This window comes from Cotesia typhae, unplaced genomic scaffold, assembly GCF_013202065.1.
Source record: "Cotesia typhae breed Kobodo isofemale line unplaced genomic scaffold, CoteBio_Ctyphae contig_27, whole genome shotgun sequence".
Lineage (NCBI taxonomy): Eukaryota > Metazoa > Arthropoda > Insecta > Hymenoptera > Braconidae > Cotesia > Cotesia typhae.
In genome coordinates, this window is record NW_027423733.1 from 3,213,923 (window position 1) to 3,236,837 (window position 22,915).

General features: G+C 28.2%; 5 protein-coding genes across 12 annotated transcripts in view; 4 read left to right on the plus strand and 1 right to left on the minus strand.

The window, feature by feature from the left end:
* Positions 1 to 22,915, plus strand: part of Sli (slit guidance ligand) — a 303,228-nt gene that overhangs the window by 77,175 nt on the left and 203,138 nt on the right. The window lies entirely within an intron of this gene.
* Positions 9,648 to 12,200, plus strand: LOC141525697 (uncharacterized). Its single transcript, XM_074240261.1, has 3 exons — positions 9,648 to 11,283; positions 11,383 to 11,583; positions 11,641 to 12,200. The coding sequence occupies exons 1-3, from the start codon at positions 9,648 to 9,650 to the stop codon at positions 12,198 to 12,200; spliced, it is 2,397 nt and encodes a 798-aa protein (XP_074096362.1).
* Positions 12,573 to 13,796, plus strand: LOC141525698 (uncharacterized). The gene is made up of 2 exons (XM_074240262.1): positions 12,573 to 13,479; positions 13,513 to 13,796. The coding sequence occupies exons 1-2, from the start codon at positions 12,573 to 12,575 to the stop codon at positions 13,794 to 13,796; spliced, it is 1,191 nt and encodes a 396-aa protein (XP_074096363.1).
* On the minus strand, positions 15,707 to 17,074 carry LOC141525699 (uncharacterized). The gene is made up of 4 exons (XM_074240263.1): positions 17,059 to 17,074; positions 16,819 to 16,990; positions 15,995 to 16,579; positions 15,707 to 15,819 (listed from the first exon to the last, which is right to left on the minus strand). The coding sequence occupies exons 2-4, from the start codon at positions 16,838 to 16,840 to the stop codon at positions 15,707 to 15,709; spliced, it is 720 nt and encodes a 239-aa protein (XP_074096364.1). The 5' UTR covers positions 16,841 to 16,990; positions 17,059 to 17,074.
* LOC141525861 (uncharacterized) lies at positions 19,211 to 22,198 on the plus strand. 6 transcript variants are annotated; one of them, XM_074240544.1, is made up of 5 exons: positions 19,211 to 19,716; positions 20,532 to 20,660; positions 21,033 to 21,237; positions 21,318 to 21,380; positions 21,439 to 22,198. In XM_074240544.1, the coding sequence occupies exons 3-5, from the start codon at positions 21,062 to 21,064 to the stop codon at positions 21,509 to 21,511; spliced, it is 312 nt and encodes a 103-aa protein (XP_074096645.1). In that variant the 5' UTR covers positions 19,211 to 19,716; positions 20,532 to 20,660; positions 21,033 to 21,061; the 3' UTR covers positions 21,512 to 22,198. The 6 variants fall into 6 exon arrangements, with proteins under 6 accessions (XP_074096645.1, XP_074096648.1, XP_074096647.1 ...); XM_074240547.1 differs by lacking the exon at positions 19,211 to 19,716 and adding an exon at positions 20,766 to 20,854 and having other exon boundaries at positions 20,298 to 20,660; positions 21,043 to 21,237; XM_074240546.1 differs by lacking the exon at positions 19,211 to 19,716 and having other exon boundaries at positions 20,298 to 20,660; positions 21,024 to 21,237.

Here is a 22,915-nt window from a genome sequence, read left to right on the forward strand (position 1 = left end):
CTTATAAAAGTCGTCTGTTGAAGCTTAAACTGACCTTTAGATACGCCAGACATATCCATATCGACGAATCAATACAACTGGCTATGGAGCTGAGTATCATTAATATATGTCTCTATTATTTGCTTCTGTTTGATTGTATTCAATTGACTTGTGCTATTATATATATATATATATATATATATATATATATATATATATATATATATATATTAATTACATCTCGTGACGAGATCATGCGTCTTGAGATTTCCTGAATTCCTCGATGGGTTATACAAGATTGGTATACAATGACATCGAGATATCTGTTTGATATTGAGAATCCCACGGAGCAAGTTGATTTACCTGTATTGCTTGATACTAACTCGTTAGACTATTGGTTAGCTTCAAGTTTTTTGAGTAACCGACTTTCGATAGAGTTTCTAGTCTCGAGATGATCGGCTCCTTAGTTGGAACCTTCCTTCTCTTTACGAGGACTGCAATATACAACCAAGGTATCGTAATGAAGTCTCTTCTTCTGATAAGTCGGCATTTAGGATTCCGTTGAGTATATTATTGATAGTCAAGTAATGTTCAAACTATTTTGTTACGGTACATATCCATTCTGGAGTTTGGAAATTAGCGGTTTCATAGCATGAAACTATTTGCTTAATTTGACTGTTTTGGAAATTCTAAATGCAATATTATGAATTCTAGAATTTTAGTGGCTTATGGTGCGAATTTTCCTAGTTTGTGACGATGCAAACTCAATGGTTAATATTTTAAAGTATTTTCATCTAACTTATTGCGCCAAGTGTATCGAAAATCGCAGATGAATATTTCTTTGCTTGAATCTAATTAATTTATTTCTGGTAGCAGCCTTACCCGAATGCCATCTTAGATTCAATAACCGTTGATTCTGTACTTTATCATAGCAAGCTGGTCGGCTATAAAAATCCAATTATAGATCAAATTAATTACTTTTAATTAAATTAGAGATAAAATTATTCTATCAATTTATTTTTGCTGTACACAGTAGATAATTTTTTTTTTCAATTAACGTTTGACAAAAGTTTTTGTAAAAATGAATCTTCACCTTATTCAGATTTGAGTAGGTACATAACTGCGGCTATTCGTTCTTAAATACAGTAATTGACTTGCTTGTACAATTGAAATAAACCACATACTATATTTTAAGTTGTAATTTCAACATTCTCATCTCTAAAACAAAATGAGCCAACTAACTTATGATATTTAATAATAATTATAATCCTCATAATTTTAAACTCCATAAAAGTATTACCATTGTATGAAACCAGATGTTAGGTTGGTAAAAGTAGTCTCTAATATTTTTCTAAGTAAATTGTTCATCTATATCAGAACCTGATTATTGAATATTAAAAATTTAAAACAAGTGTATAATTTAATATTGCCGGAAGAATTTGAAAAAATTCAAGAGACAAAGTTGCCATGAGGATGATAATAAATCTTAGTAGAAAGTATCAAGGATCGTCGTGAATTTACCGCTTCAGGCGATACACTTGGCAACTCAGCGATACCATAAATATCGTAAAAACACCTAGTAATTTTATCACGTCATAAATTCCAATGGAACGTATGAGGAATATGATATGTTTAAATTATTATTTTAGTATCTAAAAAAAAAAAAAAAAAAAAACAGTGAGAATGGTACATTGAATGCTGGTGTCCCATGTGTATATTCTGTAAAATATTGTAATTAGAAAATTAGAGAGCAAGAACTTAAATTGGGAAACGATGACAAACGTTTCCGTTCAATAATTCAACCTAGCTCAAGATGATACGTCACTCTCGGAAATTGAAATATTATTAGTCGATATTTTGATATTCTCAAGTCATACATCACCGCGTGAAGCAGTTAGTGAGGAACAGTGAAAATACAGATTATAAATAAAGAATTTGAAACTAATTGATTTGACTGATAATTCGACAATTACATTACTGATAATAACTTATTCATAGAAGTAACCAACTGTTCAAAATTCAAGTGTGCAGACTCTAGTCAGTGATTGTTCTATGAAATCGATTTTTCAAAATATTAACTCGAATGAATGACGTATAAATTTAAAAATTATTACTATTCTTTTAATTAATTTGTTTGTTTTACAAGTCGCATAAACTACTAAGGTCATGAGCGACTACGGTAGGGGGTAAACTTTTTTTTTGAGATTGGAACTCGTTTTATCTTTTTGGGCTCAGCAGAATAATACACTTGAATATTGAAAATATTTATTGGCGTACGCCGGACTCGAACTCGGTCCAATGCATTTTGGAAAGCAAAGGCCGGATCCGATGGGCTATTACGCGCCGTTTTTACTATTCTTACTTCAATCGCCTTAATAATAATGTCATTATTGTTTTTGTGAGATAAAAATTTGATAAAATGTCAAAGAAACGCGAATCGACAACCACCCAATGATTTAAACAAAAAACTTAATTCTGTTTATCGACGGTCTAATTAGCAATTGGTCTAACTCCTTATTTTGTAGAGAGTAATTTTTTAACATTTTGATGCAGCAATAGTCAGATTATAAATTTTTTGAATGATCCAAACCAAAATATTATGTCTCTATTAAATATTAAATGGTTTTTTTAAGTAAGAATAAGTTTTTATCTAATTATTTTTTCGAACAAATGGAAGATTTTCTAAAATGGAGTTATACAATTTGCTAATTAGAACATCGTTATTATTAAATAAAAAAAAATAAGAAAAACAGTTGACCCTGAAGGCCATCCCTGCAACTTTCCGCTAATTTCATACTTAAGCGCTCAAAATTGCACTCATGACGTTTTTGAGTTCTTTGAGCTCAAAAATATCATTTTTGTGTCATTTTGAGCTTTCTGAACTCAAAAGTTTGATAGAAATTCAATGAAACACTATTTTTTGAATTTTCAAACCACAATAACTTTTGAATGAATAAACCGACTTTCAGGTGGTTTGCGACATTCGACGCATTTTTTAAAGCCCCATGACAAACAGTCAAGTTTTAATTGATCGAACAAGTAATTTCGACGTAATTCTGAAAAAACACTTTTTTCGGTTTTTTAGATCGGGCTGACGGCAATCGACGTCGTTTTTTGATTTAAAACAAAACAAATATTAGTTTAAAAAAATAAAAAAGAAACACTTCTATAGATAAACTAAACTAAAAGGTAAAAAATAAATAATAGTTTAAAAAAAACGAATGAACACTTTTTTTATAGAAAATCAAACTAAAAAATGGAAAATAAATCTGATTTAAGAATAGTGTAAAAAGTTTAGATAAATTTAAATTAATAATAGTGTAAATGAGAAAAAAATGTATTTTATTTTGAAAAAAAAACATGGACTTTTTTTTAAGATATTATCAAAATGATAATCCTTCCACTCAAATCTATCAAAATATTTATAACTATTGACATCATGGACCCTACGCTTTTTTTTACAATAAAATACATTCTTTTCTTATTTACACTATTATTAATTTATATTTATTAAAAATTTTTACACTATCCTCAAGTGAGATTTATTTTCTATTTTGCAGTTTGGTTTTCCACAAAAAGCATTTTTTTCTACATTATTATTATTTATTTCTTGTTTATAAATAAACAATAATCTGAATAACGAAGACAAGAAAGTAATAAAACTTTAATCTGACGTTTTGGTAGATCGATGGATTAATTATGTTCATTAAAATTTTAATTTCAAGACTGAATAGCGAGCACGGTAGTCGTTGAAACGTCCGAAAAAAAAAATAGTTTATGGGTAAATATTTTTTTAAAACCAGTGGACAGCGGATAGACATAACGAGTAATCACGGAATTTTATATTTCAAACAGATATCACAAGTGATAGAAGAAATGCTTGACCTAGTTGTATTAATTGCGCAGATTCGATTTCTCTCATCTCGAAAATAATTTATTATCCGTTCATTTATTAACTACATCGACATTTTAAAAAAATTAATGAACGTACGTGTATTTTTATATAGTTTAATCGAAACTGGTGATGTTTTATTCTAATATAGTCTCATCACACAAATGCATAGTGTATATTAATTGAGATAGAGTGATCCAATTAATTTTCATTGAATTTCGCTTGCATGAATTCTCATTTTGTCCGAACGTTCTCAAAGCACACCGGTGCAGTAGGTGCATCATAAAATTCCGATGCGTAATCGAGTGTACTTTATTACCCGTTCCCCTTTGGGAAATGGTATCGACATAATTGCATTGGTGTGTCTGTCCACCCAATTCAAATCATCGATCAAATAAAAATATAAATAAATTAAACTCTTGTTGTTTATTATTTTCATTCCCGAAGAATATATACGCAAACATGTTATCGTATTTCAAATTCATAAACTCGATTTCACTCAATCATCTTCATATTCAATTCAAGTATTCGAGTATTATGTCATCTGTAATGAAAATGACGTTGAAGTGATTAAGTTGAATTTTAATTAAAATATTATAAAAAATTAATAACTAAAATCTACTTAAACTCATCACGTTTTAATTGGATGACATTTTTATTGGATTATATTTATTTTTTAACAAACTTTTAATTAACCTGATTATTTAATTCCAGTCTTTGTCGCAGCTGTTAGTTAGAGTTCTTTTCAGGTTTTATTTATAGCCACAAAAATTATTATTATTATAAAATTAATTGAAAATTTACCCATAAATAGTTGTGACGCTTGCACATAATTTCATTGACAAAAAGTTATTTATCGCTAGTATTGAAAAAGCTTTGGGATACTTGCTGCCTTATACATAGTGGATGTTAATTTTCTTTTGGAATTTTAACAATTAAAAATAATTAACTTCAAATAGAGAGTCCTTGTTTAAAAATTTCTAATATAGCCCGTGCTTAAGAAGTCTAATTAGAAATATACCACGATGATAAAAACTTTCATTAAAACATTTAAGATCCCTTTAAGAGCAAGAGTGGCATTCCGTGATATTGCTGAAATATCAAGATCCCAACATTTTGTCAAATTAAATCGTACCCAACAGTCATAATGGACATATTAATGATACAAAAAGCACACTGTAGAATAAACTATCGCTGAATGTATTAACAGATATTTATGTCATAAGGCCGTGAAGTGGCGGTTTTCTGATAATGATGATATTTCAATATGAGCTTAAGGTTTGTGGAGGGAAGGTTCGAAACGGGCGTAATTTTAACATCCGAGGCGTAGCCGAAGACGGAAATTTACGCTTGTTTTCGAACATTCGCGTCACAAACATTAAAGCGAATATCGAAAAAAAGTCGTTGTCAAAATCGCCACTATATGGCCGAATGACTTACAAAATTTTTTGTTATTATCGCTCTATAAGTTTAACTTTTAAGGGATAGGAGACAAGCAATGACATATTTAAATTTTATATAGTTTCACAAGGGCAAAAAAACTTAATTTTGTATTAATTATCTTTTCATTAATATTTATTTATGGCGTGGTTATTTTATTAACATTAAGTCCGCTTCATAATAAACTGCTATCAGAGAAATAATTAGCGCCACTCAATAGTAACTGTTTGAAATCTACTTAAAATCATTGATTGGTACACTAGAATGTGACTTTTTTTTTTACAATCTCTCTCAATTTTGTCTGGGTGTACTCGAAAAGTTCGTAAGAAAAAGGAGGGGGTAAAACTTCTCGGCCTAGGCCGTGAAAAAAAGACGGTATGGTAGTCTCTAGAAAAGAGGCCCTTTACGGACGCCATCCAGCGCTCCAAAGTTAAACTTTTGCAGCGAGTATTACAAAAAATTGTTTTTAAATTGGTGGATTGCATTTTTACATTAAAAATTAATTAATAACTCATGGCATGTATTTTTCAAGTTTTATGGAAGGGTTAACATGATAACTTTTGAAAAAATTAATTCTGTAACTCAAGATATTTTCTAATTCCCCTATCTGATCCATAGAAAGTTGTGGAACGAGAATTACAGCTTAATATCGTTTTTGTTAGTTATTATTAACAAAAGTGCGCAAAAAAAGATTTTTTTTTACACACTGTATAGAAGTTATTATTTTTACTATTGGAAAGACTATGTATAAATTCTATATGATTTAACTTTCAGGAATATAAACAAAAATAACTAGAAAAATTAGAATTATTTAATTCCAAAATCCCTTTACTCAGTGTCTTGAAAAAGGAAAACAAATAAAAGAAATACATTTGTTTTCTCAAGAGAGAAATCAAATTCAGTCATCACAGTAAATGAGAACAGCTCTAATGTAATGCTGGCTTTTGGATAGTTTACTTATATGTATGCTGCGCGTGGTAATGTACCAGGTGTTAGCATTTACGACATACGTGTTTTCGTAATGTTATACTTACTCGTTGTCCAGTGTTTATGTGTTTTAAAAAAACTACTTATGCATCGACTATATACATATATTTTACTACCCACCGCAATTGAGCCACGCTCTGCTTCCAACTCAACAACGTCTAACAATGTGAAGAATATAAAACGTACATAATAGGACAGGTGCGAGAATCATCGTATAAAAAAACTCAAGCGTTATTCTCTGTTCACGAGACTTTAAATTTTGAACCCAATACATTTCTTTGTGATTTCATTATTCATAATGATCATATTCTGGTATCGTCAAGTTCATAATATAACTGAGAATATAGATAGATCATACATACATTCTATTTATTTATATTGTTCACCGGTCGGGATTTGATAAATAATTTTTACCATTCAATTCAGTGTTGGATTGCTTATTTTATATCGACGAATGTGTTTACATTTTTCTGTATTTGGGTGATCCAAAAAAAAAAATTAAATCATTTGATTTTTTTTTTTTTTTTTTTTTTTTTTTCAAACAGGCTTAAGAGTTTCTTTCGGGTGTTAAAAATTATTGTGAAAATATGAGCCCTTAATGTTAATATTGAGATTGTTCTCATCACATTTTTTTAATTCCCATAAGAATAACATGAGAAAATTTTTTTTTGCTTCTTCTGATTTTTGTACCTAGTACAATATAAATGTGTAATTGCTAATTACACATTCCTTCTTAGTGACCGGGAAAAGTACAAGTCGTTCTGACGATAATGGGCTTGATTAATTGAAATATCGATTCAATATGTGGTATTCATCAGATTTATTTGTAAATATATTGCAGGACACATATATTATATGCTATCGTATGGTTTTTCTTATATTTTCTGAGAAACGAGAAAAGAAGTAAAGAACTTTTTCACCAACAAGAAAAACTTGATAAAATATTCAGCTATACGATGTGATTCCTAACTTATATAATAATATCCGTATACTTTATAGACGAGACTATTTCAAGTTTCTTTCTGTTGAAATGGAGGATTTTTCTGAGAATTATATATGTGTATATGAAAGTAAAACTAAAGAGAAAGAACACTATTTAAATCTGTAGAAGAAATAAATCGATCAAATATTTATCAGGCATTATAACATTATAAAATGTGAATATCTACCCCGATAAAGTTGAATTATGATGAGATAAAATAGATTTATTGATTTCTGCAAGATAATCATGAAATAAAAGTTAGAAATCCAAAGAGTGCACAACTTATATTTTTTATTTTATTTTTAATGAAAAATATTTTTTTTTCGGCTAATATATAAAGTAAAGTAGAAATTTGGTAATTTATTGTTGTCGATTTTTACGTAATTTTCAATTCAATTATTTCGTGGTACTTTATTTACTCACCAAACTGAGCATAAGCTGGCATCACTGCGTGCATTTATGAAGGGAAAAATATTAACTCTTGATTAAGCTCATAGGAGACTGAAAAAATTGTTTTTGAATTAAATATGAAAGAGAATCAGAAAAATTTTGTCTTGGGTGCATGGATTTTATTTACACGTTTTTTATTAGCTTCACCTGTATGTTTTTATGTTTGTTTGTAACCGACTCCTTTGGGCGCGATTTTGACCCACTTTAAACGGCCAGATTTCGTTCAAACTTTATAGATTTATCGAGGACCGATGACAATACACTAATTTAATAAATTTATTCCATTTTTCAATTTGCAAAATAAGATTTTCGTTAATTTATATAATTTTCATCTACAGTCGATAAGGCAGAATTTTTAATTTTCAACCATTATCTTTAGCCGATTTACTGAATATTAACAAATTTTCGAACACCAAAGAGAATTTTTAATTCAACAAAGCATATAATAGTTTATAAAAACTCAAAAAAAATTTTTTTTCATTAATACACAAAACTAAAAAGAAGAAAATAAATAATAGTTTAAAAAAACTAAAAAACACGCTTTTTATAGAAAATCGAACTAAAAAAATAGAAAATAAGTTTTAATAAATTTAAATTAAGAATAGTGTTAAAAATTTCAATCCTTTTCTAAAAAGTTGGTTGGTCGGATGTTTCGTCATTTCCGTAACCTTTTTATTCGGTTTGTTATTGGTCCGTTTTCGTTATGGCGGTTGTTGTGGATGAAAATGGTCGGTTTGGCGGTTTTTTTCAAATTTAGTTTTTTTTTTCGTTATTATTATTATTATTTAGTTCATTTTATTTATTTTATTACATATTATTACATATTAAACATTATTATTCAATAAATTGGTTTCTCGATTTATGATTTAAATAAAATTTTCAATAAATGTTGAAAAATAAACTTTTCCTTATTTTAATGATAAAATAAATAATGAAAGATTGAATGTTTCGCCTATTGGATTTTATTTTTATATAAACAACCATTTACAAAAATTATTATATACATGACCTTATCTATCGATTGTTTGATAATCGATTGGTTGTGTGTTATCTCAAATCTAGGTGGCGCATTATTTTATGTTTATGGTACGGAATCAGTTTATTTATTTATTATAGGTTTTTGTTATTAAATTGTAAAACTTAACCAGCGTTATCATCGTTATTATTTATTATTTAATATCCTATAATAGAATTATATTTTTAATAAAAAATAAGTCAATTGTGTGTATTAAAAAATATAATTCAAGCTAATAACAATTTATCGTCAATATTTGGTTATGTAAGTATTATTTGTCTATAAATTATTTATTTATTTTTTTTTGTATGATATATATTATTTCTTTCATTTTCTAATAAATAAGTTTTACATAAAAAAAAAAAATTTACTCGATTTATTTTTAATTAGAAGTACGAAAACTGTAAAATTTATTTTGATGAAAAAAAAGTGATATAGTTGAATATTATATTATATATTATATTTTAAAAAACTGATGATCATGTATTTCTTTTTCAGCCAACCAATTGGGATTTGGAGAGAAAATTTAAAGAGACAATTTTTAAGAGAATAACAAAAATAAGAGAAATTATTTTATAATAACAGTACATAAGAGCACATAAGAGTTCCTAAGAGAATATAAAAGTACCTAAGAGCACATATATAGGAGATTATATTTTTTATTGTTTTAATTTTCAAGAGTATTTCAAAAGTAATCTGGGTGTAATTTAATGTGTGTCATATTATTAATTTTACACTGATTTTATATATTGTTTGAGTTTAAAAATTTATTCTTTCTGATTAATTCTGTACTGTAGGTATTATTAATTATTAATCAATAAATCTTTTAAATTAATTAATTTTTGGACTTTTTATTTATTTTCTATTTAATAATATTTAAATTTTTTATTAAAAAATAAGTAATGGGGAGAAGAAAAATTATTCGTACTCCTGAAGAAGAGGAAGAGTACAAACGTTTGCAACGCTCTAAAAAAGCAAAATATATGCGAGATCGTAGACAAAAACAAAATTTGAGTCAAAGTTCTAATGATGATTTTTCTTCAACTCTTCAAAATTTATTTGACATGCCTTCATGTTCAAATGTCGAAATAGATAATATTCATTTAAGTAATAGAAATTCAGATATGACTGTGAATGACATGAATTTTATTGATTCTCTGAGATCATCTTCAGACAATTTTAGTAGAACCGTAAATGATTGTTGTACCATTAATGATTCTGCTAATAATTCTGTTATTTACGATCATGTTCACTCTTATCAGCAAAGAGATAATGTTAGTTCAGACCTATCAAATACTGAAATCGGCACTTCAGAGCATTATATAGGTAAATTTGATGTACTTTGTAAACATTGTAATGCTAAACATTTTGCTACTGAAAAAATATCTAATAAAGGAACGTCATTCAGCGATTGTTGTAGTCACGGAAAAGTTGTTTTAGATCCCTTGCCTCAACTTCCTAAAGAACTTCGTTCTTTTTTTGATTATTCTCATCCACAATCAAAACACTTTCATGACAGAGTACGCGCGTATAATTCATCATTTTCTTTTGCATCTTTTAACGCAAATTTAGTTAATTTTCAATCTCGACCTTATTGTTTTAAAATCCAAGGCCAAATTTACTATCAAATCAATACAAGTCTTTATCCTGAAGAAAATGATATTCCACGTTTTGGTCAATTGTTTATTGTAGATTCTAATGAAGCAAATGAAAATCGTTTAGCTAATTATTCGAATCTTGATGGTAATATTTTACAAATTATTGATAATATAATGCGCACATGTAATAAGTTTGCAAATTCTTATCAGATGATGCATGAAGAAATAAAAAAGCAAGAGATTGCAGCTTTACAAAACAACCAAACCATTCCAGAAATGCAGTTATTATTTTCATTGAAACCTGGAATGGATCGTCGAAGATTCAATTTACAGCAGGTTAATGAAGTTGCAGCGATTTTCAGTACCGATGCTAATGGCGAAATTCCAGAATCTTATGTAAGTATTCGGAATCGACGAACAAAACAATTACAACAAGTTAGCACGATGGATCCAAATGTAGAACCGTGGATTTATCCTTTGTTTTACCCTTTCGGTTCACCAGGATGGCATAGCAAAATTATGCAAACAAATAATTCGAATAAACGTGTTAGTCGCTCAGCGTATATCAAATATCGAATGGGTGTTCGAAGTGATTTTAACGTATTTTTAAATGGTGGACGGTTATTTCAACAATGGCTGGTTGATAGTTATGTGAAAATTGAAAAGGATCGAATTATATATTGTAAAGAACATCAAAATCAATTGCGTGTTGATACCTATCAAGGACTTCATGATCACTTACAAAATAAAGCAAATGATTCTCATAGTCAAATTGGTAAAGTTATAATATTACCATCACCGTTCTCAGGATCTCCACGAAATATGTTGCAAAATTACCAAGATGCTATGGCTATTGTCAGAAAACATGGTAAAACAGATCTCTTTATTACTATGACATGTAATCCTAATTGGAAAGAAATAAAAGAAAATTTATTGGAAGGTCAATCTGCATCAGATAGGCCAGACTTATGTGCACGAGTTTTTAATTTGAAAAAAAACCATTTAATTGATTTAATTGTTAAGAAAAATTTTTTTGGAGATACTTTAGCTCACGTTTATGTAATTGAATTTCAAAAAAGAGGTCTACCTCATGTTTATTTATTAGTTACATTAAAATCAAATTATAAAATGACAACTCCTGAAGTTGTTCATAAATTTATAAGTGCTGAAATTCCAGATCCGACAGAAGATCCCGTTTTACATGAGGTTGTCATGAAAAATATGATTTATGGACCTTGTGGTAATTGGTGTTAAGTAAATGATAAATGCTCTAAACATTTTCCGAAGTCATTTCAAGAAGAAACAACTGTGGGAGAAGACGATGATCCTACATATCGTCGACGAGATACTGGAAAATCGTATGATAGGCCTAATGGATTCGTAGTTGATAATCGAAATGTTGTACCATATTGTCCTACACTATTGAAAATATTTAATTGTCATATTAATGTAGAAGTTGTATCAAGTGTAGCATCTGTGAAATATTTATTCAAATATGTTTATAAAGGACATGATTGTGCAGCAGTCACTGTAGGTGAAGTACCATCAGAAGAATTAGTTATTAATCATAATGAAATTGAAAATTACATTGAAGCACGCTATGTCAGTCCAGTTGAAGCTACATCGCGAATTCTCGGCAAAAATTTACAAGATAAAAGTCATTCCATTGTTCGGTTACCTGTACATTTACCAAATCAACAACAAATTACTCTTGATATTAATATGACTGAAGAAGAAATGAATAATGTATTATTATTGGATAAAACAACTATGTTAATGGCATATTTTGAATTGAATCTTCGTGACGAAGAAGCTAGACAAAATATCTATTCTGATATTCCGACATATTACACTTAAAAAAAACAAAAATTAGACGGTGCGACTACTGTTAGATGGGAGCCAAGAAAATCTCATTTTAATTCAATTGGACGAATGTATTCTGTAAGTCCTACTCAGATTGAATTGTTTAACCTTAGGTTATTATTATTAACCGTCAAAGGTGCTACAAGTTTTGAAAATATTCGAACAGTTGATGGTGTTTTAATGTCATCTTTTACTGAAGCTTGTATAGCATTAGGATTAATTGAAAATGATGACGAATGGCGACGAGCTATGCATGAAGCTGAAATTTGGATGATGCCTCAGAGCTAACGTAGACTATTTATTCGTATTTTGATTTATTGTCAACCTAAACACCCTAAAACATTATGGGAAGAGTTTAAAGTATCCATGTCCGAAGACTTTATACGAAATTCTAATTTATTACAAGGTATTCAAAAAGCTTATTTACAGATTAGTACAATGCTTTATGCTGAAGGATTTAATTTAAAAGATTTTGAAATGGATCCTGTAGAAATAAGTGAATTGAATATTGAAAATATTGACTCAGAAAACTCAAATATAATTGGTTCACAACAATACAAAAAATTAAATGAAAAACAAAAAGAAATAGTAGATATTGTCTTGAACTTAATTAATCATAGTGATGAAAATTCAAATCAAAATCGTTGTTTCTACATTGATGGACCTGGAGGATCGGGGAAAACATTTATTTATACTACTTTATGGCATTTATTAAGAAGTGCAGGAAGAAAAGTTCAAATGATGGCTTATACAGGGATAGCTGCTACATTATTACCACATGGTCGTACTGTTCATAAAACTCTTGGACTACACGTACCACTGTTCATTGATTCAACATCTAATATAAAGATGCAATCGAAGGAAGCTAAAATACTATTAGAAACTGATGTTTTCATTTGGGATGAAGCTCCAATGGCACCTAGATATGCATTAGAAGTTATAGATCGATTATTACGCAATATAACGAACAAAAACACACCGTTCGGTAATAAAATCGTCATTCTTGGAGGAAATTTTCGGCAATTATTACCAATTCAACAGTTCAGTACCCGTTCTGAATTAATTAATCTTTCTATTAAATTTAGCCCATTATGGAAATGTTTTAGAACAATATCACTGACTCAAAATATGCGAGTAATAAATGGAGAAATTGAATTCTCAAAATTTTTACTTGATATTGGCAACGGAACTATGAATGATGAAAATGATAATATTGAGTTACCAGTGTGTTTTGTAGCTCCTCCGAATGCTGACATTGTTGATGATATTTATGGTAATTTATTTAAATAAAATAATTTGGATCAAGCGGCAAATTGCGCTATATTATCGGCACGAAATGTCGATGTTGATGAAATCAATCGAAAAGTAATTGAACTTCTAAATCCAATGACTGAAAGAATTTACACAAGTGTAAATAGTGCTCAGAATTGTGATGATAACGGCGCAATGAGTGAAGCTTTATTACCAGAGTACTTGAATAGCCTATTACCTTCTAATCTCCCACCTCACAAATTAAGTTTAAGAGTAAATTCTGTTGTTATGTTAATAAGAAATCTTAGTATTCATGAAGGTTTATGTAATGGTACTTGATTACAAATTTTAGAACTTGGAAATAATTTACTTCGTTGTAAAATTTTATCTGGAGACAAAGCTGGTGAAATTGTATTTTTAAATCGAATTACGTTATATTGTGAAAACATTTATCCATTTACGTTTAAAAGACGTCAGTTTCCAATTAAATTAGCTTTTGCAATGACAATTAATAAAGCTCAAGGACAAACATTTCAGATGATAGGCATCGATTTACGAAAAGATGTTTTTAGTCATGGACATTTGTACGTTGCTTGCTCAAGAGTTAGATCTCAAAATTCTCTTAAAGTTTACCTTGGTAATCAAAGATCAAACTCTGTGGTAAAAAATTACGTTTTCAAAGAGCTATATGTTTAATTTAGTGTAATGGAAAATGATTTAATTTTTAAATTAATATAATCAATTATTATGAAAATTAAATTAACCGACATCTAAAAATTTTTAGGATTTTTTTATTATTGAAAAAATTATTACAAAAAAATGAAAACAAATTTTTATTTGTAAAAAATTTGAAAAACTGTAAGTGCAATTTTTGAAAAATATTTTTTTGTTATAATTTAATTATTAAAAAAAAATTACAAATTAAAAACGTCGGCTAAGTTTATTATTATTCAATTATTTCATAAATTTCAAATTAACGATTTCAAATTTCTTTACTTATTTCATTACTTTGGATAAAATATCAACAAATTTTAAATCAAAAATATTATCCTATTGTTAATTTATAATAATAAAATTTTAATAAATTTAAATTTATAATGTGTGAAAGATAGTCTTCTAAGTTAACGCATAAACGATGGTAAGGACATCTGTAGGAAATAATTAAAAAAAAAAAATATTACTTAAAATCCGGAGACACGTTAGTGTCTCGCGCCAAGTACACGTCCAACATATGGCGTGAGACAACGTGTCTCTATTCTCTTATCTTATGTCATTATAACCTTCTTACATATTTGGGTCTATATTTCATTATTATTGCCAAGACACCTGACACTTTCACTATTTCTATTAAGTTTCTATCTACGGATTTTACACATATTATAAAAACTATTGGGTATGAACAATTATTTAATATATTTCAAATATGAAAATTTTTGCCTGCGCCTGTTTTCGATTCTACGAGAGATTTTACAAATTTAGGGCGAATTTTGTTATTTCGAAGTTGGTAGCACTTAACTTTATCTACTAACTATACTTACTTTACGTAGGTTCTAAAACTTTAGCACCCATAAGTAGTTAGTATACTAAGAAAAAATTTTGTAATGAAAAGAAAGACAACCTGCGTAACTTTATACAGTTTCCACTGTACTTATGAAAACATTAGCCTGAGCGTTAATGCCCCGCGCTATAATTATCGATTTTATTCTGAGTAGTCAGTAAGTTTTTTTCTCCAGAAGTCACGTTTATTAATCGAGCGCGTAGTTCGAATTCAAATATGTCAAATATAGAATTTTTTGATTCTGTGTTGGAAGTAAAGCCTAAAAGAACTCATATGAAAAGTTGTTTTTCTGAAATTGAGTGTAGACAAATACTATTTTTTAATTTAGTAGAAAAATCTATCAAATCTGTGTTGCAAACTATCCATAATGTGATTGGTAAAGTATATCATGAGCATGGAAATATATACAATTCCAATGTATCTATTAATTATGATTTTAAGATTAATTATGAGTTCCATGCAATCTGCTATTTATTAATAACGACATGATAATGACAATAAATAATAATAACGACAATACTGAGATCAATAACGATGATACTAGTCATAAGATAATAATAAACATAATTATAATGGAAAAAAATGTTAGAAATTTTTTAATATTGATATAAAATGTAAAGTTTTCAATTGATTTAATTGATCAATCAAAACCTAAGAGTATGGAGCTAATTCATATTTAGTTTTTTTTTTGCTATTTGGTACTATGAGAAAAACAAATTCGTTTTTTCATTCGTAATTGAGCTTTAAAAATCAACTCTCTTCCCAAAATCTTTTCAATTTCCTTACATGTACCGTTGTGAATTCCTGTAGAACAATAATAAATGACTATCGTTAAATTTAGTATTTAAGAAAAATCAATGGTTATATTTCAAATCCAAACGAGTAAACGATTAATACATTTTGATAGTAAAATTCAGTAAGAAATAGAAATTAAACTAGAATGACAACAATAAAATATTTTTTGTAATTGATTGATTACCTGTATTAACAGCCGTAGTGTCAAAACACATCGCCTTGACATACTTAATAATACCCCATTCACTCAATGTTGATAAAATGGCGGATGTTTGATTAACTGCCGTCCCAGAATTCATTATTGGAACTCCAAGTAATTGTTCAGTACCATACGCAGTTAAAAGAACCGGTAGTCGTTCCACAGATTTGGATTCAATTAGATCATTTAGCATTTTACCATCCCAATGCACTACGTATTTATCGTGTGTTTTAAAATTGTCTTTTAATCCTTGAGCAATGTCTTTTCTTTGAACCATACGAGCTCGTTGGATGGACCTATAGCTGAGCGTTGTATCTTCAATTTTTATACCAACAGCTGATAAAACCGGAGCAATAATGAACATCGCGTTTCTACTGCTGACATTAGCTCTGTCAAGTGCAGAAACGACTTCAGGAGTTAAGACATTTATTTTTGCTCGTTTTGTCGGAATTGGGGGTTCATACTCCAAATCAGATCCAGAATTTGTAGTTCCACTTAATGTATGCGTCGAGAATGATTCTGATTTTCCACTTAAAACAATCCCATGACTGGTAGACGGCTGATTCAAGTCTGTAATAAGAGTTCATTTTTAAATTAAACAGACAAAATTTCCAACACTTATTCATTATGATGAGAAGCAATTAAACATGAGTACCAAAAACCGTCGAGTCAAATGTCATACGTAGGAATACTGATATTTATAATGCAAGTAAAGTAGAAAAATGATATTCTCATTGTTTATAATAAATATAAAGGAAGTTTTACACTCCTACCTGAATTTATAACAATTATTTATCTCAGATACTTACTGCTTTCATCGATTTCCATCATATCTGTAGTTGAGTTTGACGCAGGTACAATATTCGAAAGAATCTCTTTGTGTGTACAGAATTTTTGATCCAAATACAACTTCCTAATGTTATCATCCACCCCTTTTAGGAAATTTTTACTTACAATGTCGAATAATTGTTCAAGATCAGTCTGAAACTCCTTTTCCCTTACCTTATCACTTTTCTTATTAAAATCTTTTTGTAATTTCAACCACTCACTATGAAAACGGAGAATTTTTTTGACTACATTAGGAGCTTCACTCGTAGGGATCTGATTTATTTTCCACAATTCAATAACCTTGTCAGCTGAATTTTTGCACTTTGTTTGATTGAAAACTTTAAAACTTTAAGTTGATAGAAAAACACTCTCATAACCTCTTTCACTTTTGGTAACTTACGGTCAGTGAGTTTTTGCACAGGTATACCGATTAAACGTATTTCTTTATTCATTGTAGAATTATTGATAATAAATGAATTTATATAATGAGAAAATGACTTATTTCGAAAAAATTGTTATTATCATGTCATGTATACGAAATGATGAGTTTTTGGAGCACTGAAAATGTACTGATAAAAAAGTAGACAACGAAGATAGTTAAGAAAAACAACATAGGTGGCGCTAGCGTTAGAGTACCAACAGAAGAAGTAATGTAATTCAGAACAAAAAGCCTCTCTCACAAAAAAATTTATGTATAATTGGTAGAATAAAATTTGAAAATACATACTAAACAACCGTAATAATATGAAATGCCAATGCAATTGACATTTTAAATTATTACAAATAAAGCTTACAAAAATATCATTAGAACAAAAACTTCTTAGTGAATTTTTGAACAAATAACTCCTGTAGGAGTGACTTTTATGATAGAAATTTAAATTTATGTAAATTTTCCTGAAACTCATAGTTTAAATTAAAATTTATCGAATTATTGATCAAAAACTGGAAATATTGATATTCGTTAATGTTTGACGATGAATATCTCGTAACGGCTTCACTTAATCAAAAATCATAAGAGACCATTTTTTGTAGAGCAGTAAATTTCCTACAAAATCATGAGTTCCGCAATCCGGAATAATTTTTTTCATCGACTTATAAAATTCATAATAAAAACGAATATTTTCCTTAAAATAGCCAAACTTCAACTATGAATATCTTTTAATCGGTTAAGTTTTTGAAAAAGTCATAAGAGACCTTTTTGTAAAGCATTCAATTTCTCACAAAATCTATGCCACGGAATATTTTTCCAAGCAGTTGGAAGCGAGATATAAATTTTTTTATCTGATTATTCGAAAAAATAGAAACCCGCAAAGCGGAGGACCTTCCCGTTATAATTAAGAGCTTATACTTGGAGAGAATTCTTTTTAGGTGTCTACGAACCTATTTTTCAGAGTATAAAGTCAAAAATAAATTATTCGATTTTTTTGACCCACCCAATATATATATATATATATATATATATATATATATATATATATATATATATATATATATAAATTAAAATTTCATTTTTCTTACAGTATCGAGTAATATTAATGAAATTTTATATAAATAAGCCACATATACTCTTTGGTTCGCATTGCTAAACTAAATTATCAATTTGAAGCTTTCCATTCCGTAGAAATTTGAAAAACATTTTAACAATTTTTGTAATCAAGAACATTGTAAATTAAAATTTAATACTTCAATGCTCAATAATTTGATGACAATAATAATAATAATGATGATAAATATTATTATTACTATTATTTTTATCATTAATTTATTGTTACCACAATAATTATTATCAGTATTATCTTCGTTGATATTGTTAGTATTGTCATTATTATTATTATTATCATTATTTGTATTATTATCTATTTTTATTATCATTTTTTTGTTTATGAATAACACAATTCGTATAAATCATAATTAACATTTGTTTTGAAAAGAATATCGTCGTTTAAAATTTCCGCTCAATTCGACTGAAACGCCACCTACATCTGTACACCGCTCGAACAGAATCACTTAGACTTTAATTACCTGACTTTCACGAAGAAAGTAAAACTAAACAATTTGAGCTCTTTTAAGTAATGGCTCTAGTCAATAAATAAATTCTAATCAGAAGAGAATATATCATTCAAAGAAGTACATATGTAAAATTGTTCGATAGTTCATTCTAGAGATTTTATATTAAAAAAGAAACTTTAACATTTTTTATAATTAAAAAAACTGTTGATTAAAATTTTGTATTTTTCCCGCGGAAATTAAAAGTTCAGAATTAAATTAATTATTGCAGGTATTGCTATACTCATAATATGAAGGGTTGATTGTTGCTCAATTTATATATATATATATATATTTTATAATCTTATGAACATTTAATATCCGCGGAAAAAGTACAAATTTTGAATTAAAAATTTTTTTAATTTGAAAAAACGTTAAAATTTCTTGATTTATAATATTTCTAGAATTAACAATCGAACATTTTCACACATGTATTATTTTAAATCATACTTTCTAATTAAGTTTTATTTATTAATTAGAGTTAATACCGAAGAGAGCTAAAATTGTTTGGGGTTTGCTTTCTTTATAAAAGTCAGTTGTTCTCTGAGTAATTCTATTCGAGCAGTGTATAGATATAGGTGGTACTTCAATCAAATTTAGCGGAAGTTTTAAATAACGATTTAACAAATTAACAAAATTTAATTAATCATGCTAATAATAACATAATGATTTGGATATACACATTTGCAATGCTCTTTAGTCGCATACAGATGTCACTACCATACATATACGTGTTTAAGTTATTTGAAGATGCCAATAAGTATTTATGTTTACATCAGATCAGTATGGATACTTCTCCGATGTTTTTAGTCGCATCTAGATGTCACTACTGTGTAAGTATATATCTTATTATTATTATCTAATCAGCTGGCTGTACTGGCTGCCGATCCCAACTCTTATTCGGTACCATTATATTGAACTATTCCACTAGGTGGCAGTGATCATAGTCTGTAAGAAATTATTGATGATCAAAATAGACAAATTTCCGTAATTATTTGACACTTTCTGTCAAAATTAATAAATCTTTTTCAGGTTTATGTATCAATATTATTTAATATCTACTTGAAACTATTACTGCGGCATTTTTTATCACACTTGCGTAATACTTTTCTTAATTATTGTCAACTTAATTATAAAATTAACTTATTTTAAAAGGTTAGTTATATATTCAATATTTTTATGATATTTATTGTTTTTGTTGAATAATCATATTTTCTTTGACTTTTTACTAATTATGTTGTGTTCAGGTGGAAAGTTTTCAGCACATAAATACCCTTAGTCACAAATTCTGAAATTTCTATTTAATTTGTAATGAAATAATTTGATTCTTCGTATAATTGAAGTTTTAAGATTAATGAAAAAATATATCCGGTCACAATATTATTCCAGCTAGTGATGAATAGAAATCAGTAACTATTTCGTATTGTTGTAATTACTCTTCCGACTGTCAACATGGTAACAAAAAAGTAAAGTAACATTAGGTATAGGTAAATTAACCAAGTAGCAGTCTTTGTAGTAGTTATATTGTAAATGTCCTTAAGTACTGTTAGCGCCACCTGTAGTTACTTTCACTATGTATATACCAAAATGTGTAAACACACTAATGTAGCATGAAATTTAATGACACTCAAATTTGTCACTTTTACAGCTACAATTTGCATAAAAATACATTAAATCCAGTGGCCAGTCTAGTCCACAATACCATACTAGTTTGGGCTGTTTAACTTCATTACATATCGGTAGCTGCATGAAAATTGATTTAGAAAATACGACAGAGGTAAATTAAAAAATAACATTGGTATATTTATTTATTCGAATAGTTATTGATAGTGTCATTGCACATAGTAAATATTTTAGTTATTTAATAAATGGAATATTGCAGTCTTTACAGCATTTGTGATTACGTATACTTATCAAAACTAATATTTTGTGAATGAAATGGAGATAATTCAAAATTTGAAAAATTCATACGTATGTTCGAGTTATATTTTAAAAATTTCTAAATAAAAAAATTATTTGGTATTTTCATGTCTTTATAAAATTGTCCATTGAAATCTAGTCAAATTTAATAATCATTATATTAAATTACATATAATACGTTCATAAAATTATTGCGAGTTATTATCGTGAGTTATTATAGTTATTATAGTGAGTTTTAGATTGCTGATAAAAAATACCATGAATGGTGATAAAAATAAAATGGATTATCCTCCACATTTTGGTATTGACCAAAGGAATCATGCTCAAAGTTTATTAGTTAGTATTAATGATCTTGAGTCTCGGCTAAATCAAGCTCGTCAAGCATACCAAATATTATATGGCGACACTTATCCGGGTAAAAATTATGATAATGAGTAAGTAATTTTACTTCAAATTTCTGAAGTTTGTCATACTTTTATCATTGTGAATACAATTCGTTTTCCCATTGTTACAGGTACAAGAATAAGAACCTTAAGCGGAAAAGAGCTGGTAGTAAGCAAAAATTGCGAGACATTATGTATGTAGTATTTCTTAATTTTAATTGAAGTCATTTCTTTACTGTTTAAATTTTTTAGTTTCTGGAAAGGAAAATATCTAAAGGCCGTAAAAGACAATAAACAAAATAACAAGTACATTGTTTTCAAGTAAATATATAACTTTCTTCGTATGGAGTTGGATTTAGATTATTCTTAAGAAAACAATAAAGAAATTAATAAATCTAAAGTTTTAATATTTTTCTTATCAACTGTTGGAACAATATATCATATATTGGACAAGAATAAAAAATGTTTATTTTAAATGCATATTTGAGCTTATTACATGATTTATTACTAAACAAAAAAAAATGATTTCCTTTAATTAAATTATTGATTTTAACTGCCGCTCAAGTTGCCCGTAACACCAGCTGATATCTTTTTTACACTCTAAATATTTGAACGGGAGGAATAACGGGAACGCATGGTCTATGTTAACTTCAAAAATCAAATAGAATTAAAAATATACGCCTCGATGTTGGCTGAGCGGTTCAATGCGTTGATCCGTTCATACAACTCTAGTGGCAAGGCGCGGGTTCGAATCCCGGCGAGTCGAAAGATTTTTCACATGCTGATATCTTTCGATTCTCTGAAGTTCGCTCCAGCGCCGCCTAGGTTTAAGGCAAGTTCTTAACCAACACAGCTCCCTTAACACAAATAACCCAACGGCCGTATGAGAACATACTCTCGGTGGCAATATAATATAATAATAATAATAAGAATCAAAAATAATACGAAGATGTTGCATTAGTTGGTCACACGCGTCATTTAAAGTAAAAGTATTGTTATAGTAGTAACGTTTTTTGTTATTAAATTATTTGAGAAATTTTATGAATAAAAAATTTGATGAATTACTTAAGGAGTACATATTTAAAATTTTAAAGTGTTTATATGAAATGTATTATTATTTTTACATAATATATTCTTTACAAAAAAAGAGATATCCCACAAAAAACAGTTTCACTGTAAAATGCCGCGCCAAGTACACGTCCAACTATTGTAACAGAGACGATGATAATCTCATTTTTGCAAAAATAAAAAAATCTGATCTTTACAAAAAAATATGAAATAAAAAAATCCAAGTACACAAAACTCTGATTAAAAACAAACACTCATTGAAAATAGTGAAAATTCAAAGAAAAATTGGTGTAGTTTGCTTATGAAAAAACGAAAGAAAAATTTGCTCTTTACAAAAAAATATAAAATAAAAAAACTAAGCAACTGCTGTGATTTTCAGTAATTGCAAAGTTTTTGTGGCAAATTTAACAATTGAAAACATTTTTTCAAACGTACTTGGCGCGCGTCATTGAGTACCCCAATTTTTTCCGATGTATCGTCAATGATTTCACAAAATATCACTAAGATAATTTATTAATGTCAACCATTAGTTTGAGAAGTTTGTGTTGCTCAAGCATACATCAATGTTATATTTCTCAAAAGCAATTTAATAAATATCTAAGGTAAAGTACCCAATAAATGCTCAGGAACCAGTACCTGCCCACTCTGTGTGTTTGTATAT

Coding starts and splice junctions, on each gene's coding strand:
- LOC141525698 (XM_074240262.1), top strand. CDS start 12,573: ATGTCCGAAGACTTTATACGAAATTCTAATTTATTACAAGGTATTCAA. Junction 13,480..13,512: donor CATTGTTGATGATATTTATG/GTAATTTATTTA, acceptor ATTTGGATCAAG/CGGCAAATTGCGCTATATTA.
- LOC141525697 (XM_074240261.1), top strand. CDS start 9,648: ATGGGGAGAAGAAAAATTATTCGTACTCCTGAAGAAGAGGAAGAGTAC. Junction 11,284..11,382: donor AAAAGAAAATTTATTGGAAG/GTCAATCTGCAT, acceptor ATTTTTTTGGAG/ATACTTTAGCTCACGTTTAT. Junction 11,584..11,640: donor TATGATTTATGGACCTTGTG/GTAATTGGTGTT, acceptor AGTCATTTCAAG/AAGAAACAACTGTGGGAGAA.
- LOC141525699 (XM_074240263.1), bottom strand. CDS start 16,840: ATGATGGAAATCGATGAAAGCA. Junction 16,580..16,818: donor GATGGAAATCGATGAAAGCA/GTAAGTATCTGA, acceptor CTCTTATTACAG/ACTTGAATCAGCCGTCTACC. Junction 15,820..15,994: donor CACTACGGCTGTTAATACAG/GTAATCAATCAA, acceptor ATTGTTCTACAG/GAATTCACAACGGTACATGT.
- LOC141525861 (XM_074240544.1), top strand. CDS start 21,062: ATGAATGGTGATAAAAATAAAATGGATTATCCTCCACATTTTGGTATT. Junction 21,238..21,317: donor GGTAAAAATTATGATAATGA/GTAAGTAATTTT, acceptor CCATTGTTACAG/GTACAAGAATAAGAACCTTA. Junction 21,381..21,438: donor CAAAAATTGCGAGACATTAT/GTATGTAGTATT, acceptor TAAATTTTTTAG/TTTCTGGAAAGGAAAATATC.